This window comes from Patella vulgata, chromosome 3 (assembly GCF_932274485.2).
Source record: "Patella vulgata chromosome 3, xgPatVulg1.2, whole genome shotgun sequence".
Lineage (NCBI taxonomy): Eukaryota > Metazoa > Mollusca > Gastropoda > Patellidae > Patella > Patella vulgata.
Genome location: NC_065881.2, coordinates 48,893,040 through 48,914,556, shown reverse-complemented (window position 1 = coordinate 48,914,556; position 21,517 = coordinate 48,893,040). Strand labels below are relative to the sequence as shown.

At 37.6% G+C, this 21,517-nt stretch overlaps 1 protein-coding gene across 1 annotated transcript; it reads left to right on the top strand.

Moving 5' to 3' along the window:
- Window positions 1-8,496: 8,496 nt before the first annotated feature.
- LOC126814929 (uncharacterized) lies at window positions 8,497-15,090 on the top strand. The gene is made up of 4 exons (XM_050540387.2): window positions 8,497-8,623; window positions 11,102-11,669; window positions 12,026-12,910; window positions 13,743-15,090. Exons 2-4 carry the CDS (start codon window positions 11,114-11,116, stop codon window positions 13,823-13,825), a joined length of 1,524 nt encoding a protein of 507 aa, XP_050396344.2. The 5' UTR covers window positions 8,497-8,623; window positions 11,102-11,113; the 3' UTR covers window positions 13,826-15,090.
- Window positions 15,091-21,517: the final 6,427 nt, after the last annotated feature.

The following is a 21,517-nucleotide window of genomic DNA, read 5'->3' as shown; positions in this document are numbered from 1 at the left end:
TTTCAAACTTCATCCAAACACATCTCTGAAATGTATAAAACAGAAGAAAATCAGTCATAAACAGGCTTCATAAATTATTCGTAACTAAGCAGTGTGGACAATTTTGTTTTGTTTTTTTTGCACTCTGCAGTGTTTACTTTAAAGTGGACAATTTAAATCAAAGTTTGCCCAAATTCTGAATAACATGATCCGCCTGATAATGAGTCATTAGTCTCAAGGAATTGTTTGAAAATATAGTCACTAGGGGAGGTGAAAAAGCAGCTGATTTGGGCCTAGGATAATGGGAAATTATGCTAAAATTGACGATGACAATGATTGACAACACGTCAGAACGATATACATGCAACCACCTGAATCCTAGGCATCACATAGTTTTATAGGGTATTCTGAGGGGTGTATGCAAGAACTTCTCTTCTCTGAGCAAGAACTTGCATTAAAATGGTGTTGACGGTCTGCAAATAAAATAATAAAGGCTAAAAACTCACCCATGTTAAAGTTATCAAAACTTCGAAAGTGTAGCCATCATTGTTGCCAAGAGTTATCCCTGTGTAGTCTCGGTTAACAGGCCGTAACTAATTCATTCACGACTGGCACTACCGGTCAAAAAGGCCACACTAAGGCTAATTTACTAATCTTTTTAAAAATCTTCAAACGTTAAAAATAGCATTTTCTTTCATAATTTATTTACCAGCGACCCAAGACTCAAGCATTTTAAAATTGAATTTATCTTCGCTTGGATTCGACCACTAATTCGACACACCTTGGTAAAAACGGCAGCACGTCAAAACGTTTTCTTACGTCAAAATTGATTTGCAGTAGTGATCGTTTCTATCATGAGTGAGCCAATTTTCTTACCCAGAAATGCTTTTTTTCTTTCAGAACTCTGTTAGACCACCCAATTTTCTTACCCGGAAATGTTTTTTTTTCTTTCAGAACTCTGTTAGACCACCCAATTTTCTTACCCGGAAATGCTTTTTTTCTTGTAGAACTCAGACCACCCAATTTTCTTACCCGGAAATGCACTTTTTCTTCCACTTTTTTCGGCTGGCAGACCCACCCCACCCCCCATTTGCTGTTTGCATTTTTTTTTACAGTTTCCCCCTGATTGTGCGCAATAAATACTTCCCGGTAAATCATCAAATCGGCTGTTTTCTAATGAACTTTTAAAATCAAGATGTGGAAAATGTTCCAAGGATCATTAATATGTAACTTATAAGCCATTGGGAGATCCGGGATGTTTTATGAAAGACGGGGTATGTTATATAGAATGATGGCTGGTGTGAGGGGGTGAAAGTTCATTAACAAAAGGGGTTCTAGAGTACAGAGCTGGATTGTGACGAAGGACGTTGCTGTTTTATGGAGGAGGTGGTTGTTTTGGAGGGGGCCAATACTTTATGGATGACAAACGTTATTTTATGAAGGGCGTAGGTTGTTTTGGTGTGGGGTACTTTAGGTTGCATGATATTCAAATATGCAAACCCAATTTCATTTGTTTATCCACAGATTTAGACAACGAAATCATCGGTTCCAGTTTTTATGTAAGTCCACAGGAAAGTGCTCTAAATCTCATCTACGGCGATGTAATTTTCAAAATTTCCCAGGGGACAAACCTTAACCCCCGCTTTTGCATGAAATACTGTTTCATGCGCAGGTTGACTGTCGCACGCCCTAATTGAAAAAGAAATCAGAGAAATACAAGCCACATTCAGTCGACCACTAGAAGTGTTAACCGGTTTCCTGTCCCACTGAGGATGAAAGCCACCAGCAGCGAGGAGTGGTCACAGGATCTTGTTGGAACAAAGGGATGGCAACACGAAAAGAGAGTCCAACATCGTCATTAGGACCATGTGAATATGATGACACTGACGAGGGTATTTTCATGAGTATTTGAGGTAACTCGAACTTCGAGGTCACTTTTTCAGAATGGGGGATGCTATTTCAGAAGGTAGGGCACTATTTCAGAAAAGAGGGCACTATTCCAAACGGGAGAGCACTTTTAAAAGGGGGTGTTGGGCACATCTTCAAGGGGCGGGGGTGGGGGTACACTTTTTCAAAAGCGAGGGCACTTTTTCGGAAGGGAGGGCACACAGGCATCCCACACTCTATGCCCTGGTTGGAAATCTCATTTGATTCGAGTGTTACCAAACATCCCCGGTTACTTTTGTTTCTTGCATTTATGAGGCACCCAGTACGCCTCTGAATGAGGTGACGTTTATGTTTAATAATAATGGCCATGAAGTTATTAATTACTGAGATGACTACGCCTCAGTTAAGACATGTTGAAACATTTAGATAATTGGGAATGAATTAGATTTATACAGGAACTAGTCCGCCAATCTACTTTAAAGGTGTCAGATTGTGATATATTGGTATTTTATTTAATACTATTTCAATGACAATCGAATTAACCCCCGGGTTCTATTTAAAATGAACTGGATATATGGGCTAAGCAGGTGCGATAGTGATGGACCCGGAACCCAGCGTGGCGTTTTCGACACCATTTTTTAGAAGAATAACAAGCTGGATAGTGCCTGGGATTAGGTCATTTGTCCAAATACAAGTGGCGGCTATGCGTGAGATACCTAGTTTGATGGGGAAGTTACAATCTGTAGCCAAATGTGTTAAACCAGGACGAGTATTACAACAAGGATGTTGGCTTGTTCAAAATAATTCCTGTATTGCATTACACGACAATTTATGAACGTAAAATGATGCATATTTACAGTCTCTGTATCCGTCCGTATAGTCTTAAATAGAAATTTGGATGTTAATTCAATAGTTACTGACAATGCGTCTGCCAAGTTGTGGGGACAATAGCTTTTATTTATGTGACATTACGATCTTGTGTCATGACTCCAACAAATAACAGATGCCATACTATTCTGGGTCACAGCAGCAAAAGAGAATAAAACGTAAGACTATCCTGGGCACGAGCTTCTAAATATAAAGCTCGACACTGTCCTAGTTTTGCGACTATCTTGCGATCCTGTACGTCACCAAGGTCTTTACAACGTATAATATTTAGTGGGTGAATTCGACAGAGTGACAGCAAAGTCTTTACCCAAAATTCATCGGCATCGGATTTCTCCGATATTAAATAGATTAGAACAGTTCAGCCTTATTTTGATGTAAGCTAAAAATGGAGGAGCGAGACTTAGCTTCGAACAACCAGTAAGGTGGTTGAAATTATTGCACACGTCTTCAAATGCTAATATCTTCGCTCGCAATAGAGTAATTTGAATGAAATTTTCAAATTATTCATTTTACATTATCTATTTTCGAACTACTATATCAAGAACAGCTAGCTCTTTATCTAAATGTTGTATACATAATGCATCTTTAAATGTAAAACATCAAATGTAATGTGTCATATGATAAATGTTTCATTGAAAAATGCTGTTTGGGGGGTGGGGGTGGACGGTTCAACATTTTACATTTCACCCATTACATTTTACATTAATTGCTCTCTGTCGCATCTCATTTGTCCCTCACGCTTTCTGCAAAGCATCTTACGCACAGCACTTTCTTTGACATGTCAATGTAGGATATCATGCAACTTATTAACATAATACGGAAACGACGCCGGGATAAACCTGGCACACTATGAGCCAACACACTAAAAGCAATTTATTTAACCTTGACAAATGCAATATCAAAATATGGGTCTTAATACGAAACTCAGAAATCATGTTACATATCAGTGAAAAAGGCGTTCATTTCTTTTTGCGAATAATTTATTATTGTCTGGCACATTTTCGATCATAACTTGAGAAAATATCATATAAAATGTCAAAATACGGGTCTTAATACGAAATTCCAGTTATCGTATTACACATCATTGGAAAGTATGTTTCTTTCCAATCTATCATTTTCTTTCCTGGCACATTCGTTAATGATTAAATCAAACAAAAGCATCGATTACGCAGCAATATACGCCCACATTCCTGCTTTGGTCGATATGGTACTTTTTAAAATGAAGAGAATGGAATATGAAATGGCTGTAATATGATAAGAGGCAAAGAAGGTTAGGCGTTGGGTTTGTTTTGCCAAATTTACAGACAAAATATTAACAAAAAAGTGGGTGTGACACTGCCCCAGGGGGTCGGGACATGCACCAAAATAAATAGTTGCTATCCTTACAGTATAAGGAATAAATATGCTCCATTTAGAATTCCAGCCCGTAGATAAAACCCTGGGGATTGGACATGGACCAATAAATATAGGTACAACCCTATGCTGAATCATTCCAAATTGGATACAAATCTGTTAATAATTGCGACCTGTATATCATTTACAAACAAAATATCAACAAAAAGATGGTGTGACACCGCGGAAATGGGGGGGGGGGGGCATGCACCAACTTCAATAGTTGCCATCCTTAGGGTATAAGGAATAAGTATATCAAGTTCCAAGATAATCCATTCAGAATTGTCCCTCAGGCGCTAAAGGCAAAAATTGAGCGTGGCTCTGCCCCTCGGTATCGGGGCATTGACCAAAATTAATAGTTTACGCCCTTAGGCTGTAAGGAATACATATGTCAAGTACCAAGTTGATCCATTCAGAATTGCGGCCGGTAAACGATAAACACAAAAAATGGGCGTGGTTCATCCCCTGGGGATCGGGACATGCAGTTGTCATCCTTAGGCTATGAGGAATACATATCCCAAGTTCAAAGACGATCCATTAAGAATCGTGGCATGTAGGCAACACACTGAGACACAAAGAAAAATGGGCGTGGCTCTGTCCCTGGGGTTTGGGCAATCACCCCAAAAAAACCCAATAGGGGTCATCCTTAGGGTATCAGAAATAGGTATGCAAAGTTTCAAAAGGATATTTAAAGAATTCCGGCCTGTAGGCGAAACACAAGACACACAAACATTGGCCGTGGCTCTGTCCCAGCTGACAAGGACAGCTGTCTACTCCTTCGGATAAGACGAAAAACCGAGGTCCCGTGTATATATTGGAATGCACGTAAAAGATCCCCTGGCAGTTGGAATTCGTTATAAAAGTAGGCGATAGTGCCGCTGCCCGGGCAAAATTTCCCTCATAGCACACTGTATGGCGTATGCCCGTCTTCATTAGACCAGTATAGAAGCAGAACAGTAGGACGTTAAACCCCATTTCATTTCATTTCATTTCTCTCTCCCAGGGGGTCGGCATGCGCCAAAAATAATAGAGGTCAGCCTTAGGGTATAAGGAATAAGTATAAAAAAGTTTTCAAGACGATCGATTACGCATTGCGGGCTGTAAGTGACACATAGACACACAAAAAGAAAATGGGCGTGGTCCTGATGTTCCTTAGGATAGAAGGAATAAGTATGCAGAGTTTCAAGGTGATACGTTAAGAAAAGCAGTCTGTAGATGACAAATAAATACAAGAAATGGGTGTGACTCTGCCACTGGGGGGGGGGGGGGGTCGGGAATGCACCAAAAGCAATAGGGATCATCCTTAGGGTATAAGGAATTCATATGAAAATTTTTCAAGACGATCGATTAAGAATTGTGGCCTGTGGGCGACACACACACAAAAATAAAATAGGCGTGGCTCTGCCCCTGGGGGTTGGGCATGCACCCCAAAAGATAGGGATTGTTCCTTAGCGTACAAAGAATAAGTATGCAAAGTTTCAAGATGATACGTTCAGAAATGCGGCCTGTAGACGACAAACAAATACAAGTAATGGGCGTGGCTCTGCCCCTGGGGATCGGGCATGCACTAAAAACAATAGGGATCATCCTTAGGGTATAAGGAATAAGTATGTACAGTTTCAAGATGACTTAAGAATTGTGGCCTGTAGGCGACACACACACACACACACACACAGACAGGGGCGACGGCAATATACATCCACATTATGAATGTGGACGTATATAATTGGATAATTTAGTAATGATGATCGAGGCTAGGCCTAAAATTCAATCGCTAAATTCTCGGTTCAGGGTGGATCAATTGGACTGAAATTTTCAGCAAATTCCCTTTACATTATCTAGTTTTTAACCATTATAGTGAGGACTACCAGCTCTTTATCAAATCTCTCATAATGTATCTTAACTTTGGCCTTAGAGGTATTAGGACTTTGTACTTTTCTACAATATAATCAGTCAAAAAGACAGTATTGGCAGCGATACTCTTCTATACTGATTAACCACACACATCTTATTTGTAATCCAGGCGGACCTCTCATTGGCATGACGTTAATTGTCTACAACAATCTATAAATAAGCTTAAATAACAATAGGCTATAATATTATGTACCAAGTTCAAGATTATGGCATCTATTTGCCCCATACCCAACTGTCGACCATTCGATGAGGATGAGTTGTAACTGCTTTACGGAATAAATTATAAATGGTTACGACTGCTTTAAATATATATATATACCGGTACGGCCGAGCTTAAAGTATCCACCAATCTATGGGCTTCCGAGTACCAAGCTATATACATATATACTCGGAAGCCCATAGATTGGTGGTAGATTGGTGGATACTTTAAGCTCGGACGTAATTATGTTCATTTGGACACAGCTCACCAAATATTTCTACGCCGAATGTAGGGCGAAAGTTATTTTTAGTCTTTCTCTCCCTTCTCCTTTTTCCCCCTTTTGCATGCCGATTTTTGTTGACTTTTTGGTGTAGAATCGAAGAAAAAGGTTTGAAAATATATTTTCTGTCAGGTTTTGGTGAATATTCATGATTTTGAGGCGGAAGGATACAAGAGTTGAGAGGTTGGTTAGGTTGAAATGTAGGGTCAAAAATTGCATGTTTATTTATCTCTACTTCCAGCTTGTGTATCTCAAGGTTTTCATGGTGACCCTCATGCGTGCTTTTGAGCAAGAGGTTGCCACATATTGCTCCATCTGTGGTAGAAAGCGTTCTACCCAACGAAAATTTGGGAAAAAGTTAGAGCCGGTCTAAGAGACGAGAATTAACATTAAAGTCATTGGGAAAACATTAGTGATCTGTGGCCATTTGAAAACTGACTATTACTAATTTCTATTTTTAGATGCTTACGCACAAGGTCGTGATTAACGAATGATAACAAACCGAAACTCTTATCGTAAATTTTATACTGCTTACAGGACACCTTAAAGGCTCAATACCACTCTTGTTGTAACTGAATAATATGTCCCAATCTTTATTCTGGTCAACAAATTGTACTATTTTAGACTATTTCAATTAATTGATGATACAAATTTCATCTTAACACACCTTATTTAAAAATTTTGAAAAATTCAACATAATGGTTTGAAACGTCTAACGTAAACCTTTTCAAATGAAACTTCGATTTAAAAATATTTTCGAATCATCTGGACAAGTAAAATAGGGTGTAATGGATAATTTACACAAAAGGTAGGACACTTAAACATCTAGTACTTAGATAGAGATATTATTTATTTTCTGGAGCTTTCAAGCCAGCAAGAGTGTTATTGTCCCTTTAATATAACCCCACCTCATTTTATGTATGAAACTTAAAATCACAGGTCAGTTAAATTTTCTTTCATATCAAAATTAGCTGATATAATGTGTTGATGATGCGGCCGTAGTGCTATCAATAAATCTGCAATCATTTCGATGGGATCTGGGAAGTTTTTGAAAATAAAAAACAAAAAATCGAAGAATTTCGATGAATTTTCGACTGGTATCCCTTCCGACAAGTTTTCACTTTAGATATAAGCACTTCACAAGTAAGAATACCTTATTCAGAATAATATACTTTACAGCTAATAAGAAAGAATGTCGATCCTATGTAGCCCCAAAATTGAAATTTTCGAATATGACAATGAAAAAGATACACCAACAAATAACCCTTACAAATGATAAAAATTATAATTCCTTTGATAAACCATACCGATAAAAGTCTGCATATACTTGAAACCCGCGTGCAAGGAGAGAGATAAAATAGAGAGCAAGTGGGCGCCGTTTACCTCATTGGTAAAGTAAGTACCTCAATGGGTGATTTGAAATTGAATGGTCCAGACCATTTTTTAATGTCAAAGTGTACTGAAAACTTTTTCCCCCCAGTGAAGCTAAAATCTTCAAAGTTCGGGGCATGATTGGTAGGTCAGAGTCGGTGTAGTGAAATTTTCTCTGTCAAAATAGCTCAGAATGGTCATTTAGAGGATCAAAATTTCAAAATTTGCGCCCGGACGGACCACCGGACCCGCCGCAAGCCCGGGGAAAAAAACACGGGACCCCCCCCCCCCCTCCTTTTACCCCCGCTGTTGCAAAATCTTTAAAAAAAAATGGCGTGGAATGGTCCCATAGCAGCAGCGGTGGCATCAAACAGATTGTAGTGGCAAGTGCTACACGATACGAAAGTTGTCTCTTAGTATAGGATTCAATCCTGGGTACGCCAAATTATCATTAGACTTATATGAATCAATGTATTGTATATATCCACAACCCAGGTCACATACTCGCGCTGAATAGACTGATTACCCAGTTATATTTACTCGACCACTATTCATTTAAAGTGACGTCAGTGTAAATAAAAGATATCAAAATGTCACGTGACTAGTATCACAAGACGGTGATCAAACAAATCGTATATATAGAGATAATCATTCAACATACGGTACAGTGTCAAACTATAATCAACTGTAAGAGGATATATCATATTAAATAGGTATGTAATATTATAGGCAAGGTTATTTGTATACTTATTAGCAACAGTCTTTGCTTAAATTTGGGGAGTTAGATAAATGCTAACAAAACAATTACTGGCATTGGGGTTGGTAGATTGGCTATACAAATAACGTCATTGGGCTACACTGCGATCGGGGAATATTAAACACCCGATCCACCGGGAATAACCTATAAACACTGGAATTCACCCTCAAGACATTTGTATTTAATTATATATTACATTCTGATAGCCCGCGTTCACTGATATGTCGCCGGGGGTTTGATGGCTGAATGGTTAGCACTTGCGCGCTGTATCACAAGGTATGTCCAACCTCTCCCCCCTCTCTCTCTCTCACACACTGATATGTCGCGTACCTGAGACTGGAGTCAGTAAAGGTAGAACTTTACATATTGACGCCGGCCAATTTGGACACACACGAAATGTAAACTTTCTTTCTAGCACTACATTATTTGATTCTTTGACTTATTGTCCCCCGCCTTTCAAAGAAAGCAGGGGACTATTAAAATGGGTTCATCCGTCTATCTGTCCGTCCGTCCGTCTGTCTGTCCGTCACACTTTTTGGGACACAATAACTCTCTTTCTAATTGAGCTAGAATGTTCAAACTTGGTGTAAGTGTTTATTAGGCCAATGCCTCGATGGAGTTCAAAGATGAGCATTTTCTGCTTAGGGTAAGCAGAGATAAGAAATTAGATTGGTTGATGCTTTTGGACACGATAACTTTAGTTCTAATTAAGTGAGAGTGATGAAACTTGGTGTTTAGTTTCATTACATCAATACCTTGACTAAGTTCGATAATGAACATTTTTTGCTCAGGGCAAGCAGAGCGATTAGCAATTTGATTGGTTGAGACTTTTGAACACATTGAGTTCGGAGTTCGAAGATGAGAATTTTCTGCTTAGGGTAAGCAGAGATAAATTATTTGATTGGTTGATGCGTTGGGACACGATAACTTCAGTTCTAATTAAGTGAGACCGTGAGAGTGAAGACACTTGTTGTATAGTATTATCACATCAATAGCTTGAGTAAGTTCCATAAATAAGCATTCTCTGCTTAGGGTAAGCAGAGCGATAAGTAATTTGGTTGGTTGAGACTTTGGAATACGATAACTCTCCTTCTAATTGAGGTAGAATGTTCAAACTTGGTGTAGGCGTTCATTAGATGAATACCTTGATGGAGTTCGATGATAAACATTGTCTGCTTACGGTAATCAGAGATAAGCAATCTGATTGTTTGGTGCTTAGGGGCACGATAACTTTGGTTTTAATTAAGTGAGAGTGATGAAACTCTGAGTATAGATTCATTACATCATTAGCTTGACTAAGTTTGATGATGAGAATTTTCTGCTTTGGCTAAGGATCGATAAGCAGTTTGATTGGTCAAGACTTTGGAACATAACAACTCTGCTTTTAATTGAGGTAGAATGTTTAAACTTGATGTAGATGTTCATTAAGTGAATGTCTTGACTGAGTTCAATGATTAACATTTCGAGCCAAAGCTAAGCAGAGCTAAGCAATTTCATTGGTAGATGCTTTGGTACAACATAACTTTGATTAATGAATATGTGTCATCTATTTATTTTGGGATTTCGGCGGGGGACATCAGCCTCACTGATGGCTTCTTACTTTAATTCTTAGTATAAATTCTAAGTATTTGAATGTGGTTAATATTACACTAAAGGTTTTCGTGTTGTGTAATACAGTTACAGCTTAAACTACAGTAACTATGCCAGATATACGTCTTTCGGAAAATAACAAATTTCTCACAGCGTAATCCACACTAATATGTACTCAGATTGATTATTTAACATTTAATTGTGGAAACAAGATCAAATATCAAACTTAGATAATCTCATGGCTTCAGTTCAATCGGATTAAAACAAATCAATAATTAGGTTTTGCGAAACATAAAATTGGCGATGTAATGTACCATTTACATAGGGAGCAACATAGATCGATGGAATTTCAGTTCATCATGTCTTTGTAGATAGGATAGTGAACAGAAATGAACCATTTTTAATATAAAAACTTTAATCTAAAATATAACAATTATAACCCGATCTTAAACACTGGAATTGAATTGACTCACTATTGGAATATTACCGATGTAACGTTTCCCATCAGCAACTGAAATAACACACCAGATTAACTCAATTAAATCCATTATTTTGACTTAAAAGAGCCCAGTCAATATTTAGGTCAATTACATGGAATATTACCGATATAACGTTTCCCATCAGCAATTGAAATAATACACCAGACTAACTCAATCAAATCCATTATTTTGACTTAAAAAGAACCCAGTCAATATTTAGGTCAATTAAATGGAGAATCCCATACTTGTTTGTTTTGTTTTTATTGGTGACTCTATGGTATGATAAAAGATGAGTATCAGATTTTATTCATCACCAGTTTCATTATGTACCGTATTATTAATGGTTACCGTTATTATAATTTTAGTGGGCTATAATCATGAGTAAAACGGGTCCACCACAAGATAATGATGTTGAAAGGGCTTTGCAGCAACAACAGCAAGGGACCTATTACCATCAGCAACCTCAAAATGGTTACCAAGCACAACCACTTCAAAATGGCTACCAAGCACAATCACTTCAAAATGGCTACCAAGTACAACCACCTCAAAGTGGCTACCAAGCGCAGCCATTGCCACAGACCAATTTAATCCAACCGAGCTACTTAACGCAACAAGGACATCAGATGAGTGGTGGATTGCAAGCCCAGATCACCATTACCCCGATTAAAGCAATTGAAAAGTCAGTTGTCGATGCCTATATTTTGTGTTTTGTTCTTGGATTGACTGGAGCCCATCACCTATATCTAAGACGGCCCTGGTTCTTCGTGGCCTATCTATTTACCTTTGGTTTACTAGGAGTGGGATGGCTGGTCGACATGTTTAGGATACCATGTTTAGTCAAAGACTGCAATGAAAGATTGAGAGATGCCTCAAAAGAGAAGACCAGGAAAAAAGTTGATGCTTATCTTCTTTGGTTTCCCTTTGGCCTTTTAGGTACGTTTATTATATTATTGGTGGTTGGTTCCTAATAATTTAGCATAGGATAACAACGTAATACGTAGTTTTATTCATCTAAATCCCCAGCATCAAACTGCGCGTGATATTTTAAGTACTTTGGCTAGCATATATTTTTTAAGATCTTGACAAGACAATGTTGACGTGGCCATTACGTTTACAGTGGTCTCTGAGATGTAACAAATTTATGGGTCTCCATGTGACATCCTAGGACCGTAGGCTGTTACCCATTCATAAGATAACTCACTCTTGAAAATATTTACATATAAAAATTACTGATACTAAATTGAACATTATCCTTAATATCTAATGTTGAAATTGTTCTTGTTCTTCAGGTTTTCATTTGTTCTATTTACGTCGACCAGGTCAAGGGTTGCTTTACTTTTTTACTTTCGGCCTGTGTGGAATAGGCTGGTTGGTTGATTTGTTTCGTATTCCATATATGGTCAGAGATTGCAACGAAAACCCATGTGGACATCAATATGAAAGGAAGTCCATGTTTGCCACCTACATTCTTTGCATTTCACCCTTGGGTATTCTCGGTGCTCACCATTATTATTTGAACCGACCATACTGGGGTATTCTCTACACGCTAACCTTTGGTCTGTTAGGAGTCGGGTGGGTGGTAGATTGGTTCCGTTGCTACAATTTGGTACAAAGAACAAGAGAGATTGATGAGGGTGCAAGAGATGCAGGGATCAGATATATGGACGACATTTATCTGTTGTGGTTCCCATTAGGGTGGATAGGACTTCATCATTTCTATCTCCGACGTTACGTATGGGGATTCATCTACTTTTTCACTTTTGGTTTGTTGGGTGTCGGCTGGTTGATTGATTTCTGTCGTCTGCCCTGTTTGTTGAAAGAACATAATTTATATTTGACTGAGAACAGAAACTTGACCCAAGCTGCACAGAAACAGTTGAACTACGGTCAAGTTAACACAAGAACTGGCGGTGATAATTTAGTGACAACAAGAACAAACGATGGCATCATCATGAATCAACAACCACAACAACCACAACAACCCCAACAACCAATGTATTATGGTTCTACGGTTGCACCCGGCATTGTAATGGGGCCTAACTTTACACAGATGCCAAACACCACAATACCCTATCCACAATATCCAACACAAATCATATATGTCCACCCGGGACAAAATTTCCAGCCAGGATATTATCAACAACCACAACAGCAATCGACATCACAACAACCCAGTAAGTCTAGAATACGTTTTATATACAAACATTATATAATAAAATCCACAACTTTTGTTCTAAGGCCCCCTAAAATGAAACAATCATTCGTTTCCGGTAATCATTTCTGGTAACCAACAAGGGTGGACATGAGGCACTTGTCAGCCGCAAAATACTATCACAAAACGCATATTATAATAAAAGCATTGTATGGCAATTTGTGTCTGACAAAGTCTTTATGTCAGGGCTTGGTAACCAACCAAAATGGCGGTACCATTTATCTTGGTTATTGATCATCACAAACTATTTTAGCAAATGTAAACAGGTATGGCATATGCATGTCTTGAAGCGACGAGAGAAACGAAACCGTGGTTAGCACCGTATATGCGTGATAATGCGGTTATGTGCTCATTCTGGCCGGGTCTCGAAGCCTTCTTGCATCCTTGTATTCCAGCCTACCGATCTACATGTATAAGTAAGTACAGTCTAGATACTACAAGGTTTCTATTCGTATAGTACGATATGCCAAGCAACTATCTGAATCTTGGCATAAGGCTCTCAAATAAACAGCAACGTACGAGTTTCTTGGCCGGCAATCACCTTAAGCCAAGATCTGTATAACTGCTTAACTTTCTCTTTTGTGTTGTATTCCAGTATTGTATTGCTTCGTTGACAAAGTTTACAAACTGTATCAAATAGTCTGGTTTATCAGGCCACTCAACGCAAAATTAGAGGCCAGCGCCCTGCGTGTCACGAAATCCCTTGTATGGTTTTGTCGACCAAGTCCAAACGGCGTTTGATTGGCTAGCTTTCACCTTGTGGTTTAAAGATTATGTTTTGTGTATTTTTACAGTAATGCCAATGCCTGGTGCAGCTCCTGAACATCCACCGACATATGAAGAAGCTACGGTTGATAAAACAGAAACCAAACAATAGTTTAGTGCCAAAAAGAACACAGTTGTCCGAGCTACTAAAATAAAGTACTATTTGAAATGAAACTTCGATGGTAAATTTAACAGCATTCATTAAATAGTTAAAATGTGATTTAAACAGAAACTTAATCAGCGTGGTTGATATTTTTCGATTTTTCCCATCTGTTTCAGTTTTATGAATAAATCCCGGTCTATTACTTAAATTAATTGACTTCCGCTTACTATTCCGAAACGGAAATTTAATGGTATGCATTTGGTACTGTTCGAAGCCAAATTAACACTAATTGACCTAAATACAAATTAGGTTCAAGCCCTATCGTTGTAATATACCTACCTTGCCCTGACAGCAACAGCTGTGTTGCCTTGACACCAGCAGTTGCATTGTCTTGAAAACAGCAATTACATTGCCTTGATAACAGCAGTTACATTGCCTAGACAGCAACAGTTCTTTTTTATTGGGCGATTGGGCGTAGTTTTCTAGGAAAGGCCTGGTATCTATTAATGAACCCAGTTGTGCTATTATGTGTCGTTTATCTCCCGGTGCGCTCTCTTATTTATATTACTACGGATAATAATATTACTTCATATTGTGCTACATTGTTGTCTTTGTGAATTGTTAAATGTATATAGATCTATGTATATTTTTCAGCACTTTTATAAATTTACTATTATGTTTTTTAGATGTCATTAATATGATTAATTATTTTTAGGTCTCAATTAAGAAAGTATCGGAAATATGAATATGAATAATAAAATCGCAAATGGTCCGAATACTTAGATTTCTGAAGTGTGTTCATTTTGTAATTTATTTGTGTAATGTAGATATAGGATTAATATTTTATTTTACGTCTCTATTAGGAAAGTATCGGAAATACTAATAGTAAGTCTTTTTATTGTTTTTAAATTCGAGTGAAGTCTGTGTCACCACAGGCCCGGGACTGTACAGCGCATTGGACGCTTACGGCTGGCCCCCGAATCCATTCACTTGATTTGATATTTTTTTATTTGGGGCAATGTCTATTTTCTGTCTTGTCCGCAGGTTTATCTTGTAGATTTTTGTTTTGCGTGTAGTGCGGTCCTCCTTCACATACTATTAGAATTTTGAAGTGTTTTCATTTTATTGTTAAATTTTTGAAAATATGTTTTTATGGTTTTAAATGTGCATTTTAAATGTCATTAATTTGTTGACTATACCATCTTTGATTAACTTTGATTATATGTTATAATATAGTTATCATCGTTTTAATAATAAACAAGTTTTTCTAATTCCATGTGTCTTCTCTCATCATATTCAACCAACAGGGCCGGATTAAGCTTGCATGGGGCCCCTGACTGAAAATGTCATTGTCAGTCACACTCACATAAATGCAAGTTGTATGCCAACATCCTAGATAGATTTATTTGGCGCATACACATACAACATAATAAAGTTACAAAATTATAGTTAAAACCTTTTCTAGAACTAAACCCGTCAGCCCCCTCCCCCCCCCCCCCCCCACACACACACACAGAGAATTGGATTTAATGTCCTGCTGATTTGCACCAGCCGGACTAAACAATACCAAGCACAACCTGAGTTGATCCGCGAGACCATAATGAGCTCTACATGAACTTGTTTTTTTTATTCAGTCGCTCTGTATCGTTTCGATCAAAACGATATTACTGGCTCATTAATACATCTTGTTCTCTTCTTATTTGAAGTGTGCTCGAAGACACCCTGACATGGTAAATATAGCTCAAGATAGATTCCAAGAATCTCTTTTATAGATCTAAAAAAATATATTTATGTTAACTCTCCAATTCAGAAATTCAGCGTGAACTCCAATTTTACATTCAAGGTTTGTATTCTTCTTAGTTATAATTGCCCTTGATACTTGTCCAAAAGAACAGACTACTGGCTGATGTCCATAATTCCACTTTCAACGTATTGATAATGATGTGTCAGAGAACAGCGTCGCAAATTTGATCTAAAACGAAAACCATGAGTTCGACTATATGACAACACCAATCTGATTAAAACACAGATCCTATTTCGTTTCGTTTTTTATAGTTCAAAATTTCGTTTTACTTGTCTACTTTAGTCTCTATCATCCAGAAAAATATTCTGCGAATATTAATTTGGATGCGTTGTCAACATTTGAGAATAATAGGTCATTGGCTAGATTATCCGGTCTTTTCATAAAGAAAGTCTAAGGGAGGTAACTAGTACCAAAACAAGATGTTAACGCCCATGAAATTAATTCAAGAATGCCATTTCAAAAATTCCATTTAATTGTATGCCAGTTCAATATCCAACACTCTTAATTATTTTTTTAATGTAAAATTTCTCTCTTCATGGGCTATATCTATGTTGTTTTTTTTTTGGTTTTTTTTTTTAATTAATCCTAATTCGTCGAAACGTCGCCTAAATAAATCAGTAGCTGTTTTCAGTATGTTTATAGTTTATTTATTTGCCCAGTTACTAAATGCCACTTAAAGAATATCACGCTGATTGATATAATATTTACCAACTGGATCCAGATCCAAACGATAGTTCCAGTATATAGTTATAAGTAGTTACGGGTGTCGTTACATATCTGTTTTGTCGAACCTAATATTTTAAGAATTCAGAGAGCGGCGGTGGCTCAGTGAGTAGGGCGGTAGCTCACTAACCAGGATGTCCGGGGTTCGATCTCGGTTGTGCTGGATGGGAAGCTTGGCAAGGACAGTGTCTAGTCGGTCGGATGGGACGACAAACAAGGGTCCCTTGTACACGTTGGCGTGCACGTAAAAGAACCATTGACAGTTGGAATTCGATATAAGAGTAGACTGTCCAGACACAATTTCCCTTATAGCACACTATGGCGTACGTTCGCCTTCATTAGCCCATTAAAAATAGGATATTAAACATAATTCCATTTAAGAAATACGTCAAGATTTCTGTCAAATATTGAGTATCTGTCATCATGTGGAAACCATAAATAAAATGTATTTATGTTTAATATGTCAACGAGATTTTGAGCTATTAGTTTCTATATAACCCACTTAGGGGATATTTCATAAAACCGTATCAGACTGGACAGCTATTTCTATGGATTAATACGTCAAACTCTTCATATAAAGGTCACGTTGGATTTTAATGCATGTCTAACATAAGAAACCCCTTCTGGAATCCGTATAATCTCAAATAATACTTAATAAAATCAGCCTTCCGTTGTCTATTACTTGTCACTTCCGAAGACGGTGATATATATTCCTCTCCTATTCCTGCAATCATTTTGTAGACGACAAAATTAAACAGACTTTTCATATATTTCATAAGAGATCAAACTTTAATGGATGTTCAGGTCTACAAGATAATTAAGGTTTGGGACATACCGGAAGTAGTGGCGTATATGCAGGATTTCCGAATATTATTAAAGAGGTAACTTAACCACCAACATATCATTACATGTATTTTGATCAAGTCAATATTTGGTGTGTTTTATAAACTTGTAAATAAAGGTGTTTTTGACAACCCAAAGGGTATTCCCCCTTGTCTCCATTCCTCTGCACCCCAGACAAAATAAAATGTAATGGACTTTAAGTCCTATACTTTTCTGCATCAACCTGGTTAATTAAGACCGGTATACACCATGCACTGCATTCTGCACACAGAGATCCATCTAATTCATATTTCGAGAATAGATCTCTGCACTAAATGGCCGCCATATCCAAAAATAAGTATACCGTTTTTTAATGCGGTTCTAATCTGTTTCACATCTGTCGTACACACAAAGATTGAATAAACTTTTTCAATTGTATTAAATGGAAGCAGAATGAATATTTAACCAAATTCTCGAATTATACTTAGTGTTATCGACTATATTCGTCGATTTAGGAATTTAAATGTCGGTTAACTAGCTTAGTGTCTGTTCTCAAGCGGAGCTAACTGTAGACAGGCAGCCTAAGTTTAGTATCCATGCAGTGTTCTGTGTGGGTTATTTATTTTACGTGCACGCCAACGTTCTATCCGAATGACTAGAGGCCCATTCTGGCTAATACCACCAGGTGCGGATTAGGGCCGGGAACCCAAAAAGCGATTTGATGGCATATCTGATTATAATCTCTGTCAAATAATATATCTCATAAATCGATTAATTTAGGCCAAAACCCCGACCTGCAAGTAATTTACAACCATCAGCCTGTGATGTCAAGGAATGTTTAAAGGGACAATAACACTCTTGCTGGCTTGACAGCTCCAGAAAATAAATAATAGCCTTATTCTAAGTATTAGATGTTTAAGTGTCCTACCTGTTGCGTAAATTATCCATAACATCCTATTTTACTTGTCCAGAGGGTTCGAAAATATTTTTAAATCCAAGTCACATTTGAAAAGGTTTACGTTAGGCTTTTCAAATCATTTAGTTTAATTTTTCCAATTTTTTAAATTAGGTCTGTTAAGATGACATTTGTATCATCAATTCATTGGAATATTGTAAAATAGTACAGTTTGTTGACCAGAATAAAGATTGGGACATATTATTCAGTTACAACAAGAATGGTATTGAGCCTTTAACACCAGCCTCAGGAAATCGTCTCGCACTCATATTCAGCCAGCAGACGAGCTATCATCAAATTTTGCTGAGGCCTTAAAATTGAATTTTTTTTTTTGAGTTACGAACCATCCCCACAAACAGGGTGCAGGTGACTTAATAATTAGTAAATTTGCGGGCGACAGTGTCAGGTGAATCCGATGAAATTTTCGGATGAAATTCGGAATTCCCATTGCAGGATTACGAATTCCGACCCACACCCAGCACACCCGGCCCAGAAAGTCTATTAAACCAGCCTATTCCAGACTCCAGTGATGGCGTGGCGGCCCGTTAAAGCCACCGGCCACATACACCATGATCAACATCGCTCCATGGCCGGTCCAATACCCCCCCCCCCCCCCACATATAATGTTCAGGCCCAATCCACCCCTGAATACCACTGACAAGGTGAATTCACGCTATAAACACCAGGATCGGACCGCCTGACTAGTGAGTCTCAATCCACGGCATGCTTATTTTGCTTAATTGTATTATGTACAGTTCTAAAAGGACTGTACGGTGCCGATAATACAAGGAAATTTTAGTTATTGTTTTGCACGTATATAATGTTATGACACATCTCTTCTTATCTCTTTACAAATTAAAATTTATCAATTGTCAGGCACCGCCGAAGTTTCGGCATTGACACAGGTTACAGTTCAACTTCACAGTTAATAATTAATAAAAAAAAGTTTATATATTCAACTATATGATGACTACAAAGTGGCCAACCTTCTCCATGCTTCAGATGTGAGAAGTTTGGCCACTCAAGAAAGGAGTGCCCTCTACGAACCTCAGAAAAAGAAAAGACACTGCTGAAACCCACAAAGCAGACAGTTCCAACAGTAAATCCAACAGCTCTACCAATGCAACCAACAGTAAAGCACAGAGTGAAAAACAGGAAGCCAGCCCCCCCCCCCTCCTGAAAAGTCACCCCGGAAAAGTAAGTCAGTCAGACCGTCGCCCACATGCCTAGCGCCAGCACTGAAAAGAAGGAGAGTCTAGATCTCCATCAACACCAGATCACCCAGCAACCCCAAACGAAGACAGATTCGCATTCACAGAACTCCAAAATATCAACCATGGAAGAGGCGCCTAGTCAAAGAAAGAGATAGAGATAAAAAAAAAGAGACGTAGTCTGCAATAACACCTAGGTCCAAAATGGTCGCTTATTACAAATGAGTATTTTGGGGAATACTAACCCTAACCCTGACCCTTTTAAGAGTTATCCGCCCTTGATAATTGTGCTATTTTTATCGACCAATCTCATAAATCATTAATTGAAAAGGAAGTTGACAAAGAGAAGTAACTCTCATCGGACAAGGTTAGGAATTAGTCTAAATGAGAGAATTCCAAATTATGCTAAATGCATATTTATTAACAACAAATTATAAAATATTATGTAGGTTCAAGAGTTTCATTGCGAATCGATCGTTCGTTCCATCGCGGAATTTTACGTCCACGTGATATCGTTGACAAGTTATTGTGAATGTGTGTGTGCGTGAAATAGCTTTATTTAACGTCCGCTTCCACCCAAGTATAAGTCCAATAATAATAAACATAACAGAATGAAACATTTCAGACAAAGAACGAATAGTAATAATAATAACAAAATTCAAATATATAGATGTTATACATATTTGAAATCAGATTTTGATAATACAATTAAATATAAATGAATTAGAAATATATACATTATTTACATAAATCATTCAGTAAATGGGCATGAATATGGTTATCTACCCTTATTAAAACGAAGGCGAAACGACAGGTTTGATTGGTTTGTAGACCATAGCTACAATCAAGGCCAGGGCAGATAATTTGAAATCTTGGAAACCCTATGGATTAACCGAGGGTACTGTGGAGTAGAACGGAATGAGTACACCGGGGATGCCGAGGATGGATGGGATCAAGTGTTTTGTTTATATTAGATATAAATATAGCGCATAGACAGGGAAGCATTGGTATTCATATTGCATAAAACGCCGTAGAGAGAACAGGACAGATCCCAATACATTATTTATACCATTCTTTATTACGTTATGAACATAATAAAAAAGCAATGCAGTATCATAAATATTCTTTACGTAGGTTATATTTGGACAAATTTCATTATTTGTTTGCTATTATTGAACCTAAGGTGGGTGTATATAATATTATAATGTTGTCCATATCGACAATCAATAACGCTATATCTCCACTGGCTATTAATTAAGTTATCCCTATACATCATCATTTGATGGAGAATAAGACGCCGTTATTTTATTCGGATATCCAATTAACTCTTAATGTCTGCAAGAACCAAGAATGGGAAATTTTAGACAGAAATCACTTATCACTTTATTGTGCTAAGCCTTCATGATCTTCATTTGTGAGTGGTTAATAAAGGTTGAAATAATAACATAGTTCGCTGTAGATTATATCTACACAAAATATAACAACCCCGAATACAGTGAAATCAGTAGGTTTCACGTTGTTAATTTGCAGATTTAAAAGGCAGAGCCATGGTTAGGATCAGAACTGACAATGTAATTATGGCTGGAAATATCGGTAACACAATACCTCGGTCATTTCTATGGATTACATACACAATTTTGTCCAGACAGTGGTGCTACAGTCTACTCTTCTTTGAATTCCAACTGTCAAGGGTTCCTTACGTGCATGTCAATAATGTACACGGGTGAACCTCAGTTTTTTGTCCCATCCGAAAGTCCGAATTGTTTGTGGGTTTTTTGGGGGTTTTTTTAAATATCGCTGACATTTTAAAAGCTAGCGCGTCGGTCCGCCAACAATTGGATTGTGAACGCTATAAAGGTTAGAATTTTTAACGACTATTTTCTCTCTAAATTTTGGTATGAAGCATTGGTGTCACAAGGAGACGATTGGGGCTACAATTTTTAACCGATTCTAGAAACAAGAATTTGTAATAAATTATTCTGGAATCAAATGTTATTCGAATTTTGATTCCAGAATCCCAAATTAGCTTTATATTGTGATTCCTGAACTGTGAACTGTACACAGCTTTACTGTTAATAATTGATGATGACCACAATATTATAATCTGTAGCTATCTATCAATATATAATAATATATAATCATTACAGTGGGGTGGGGGCGGAGGCACAACGAAATAACCCGGGGAA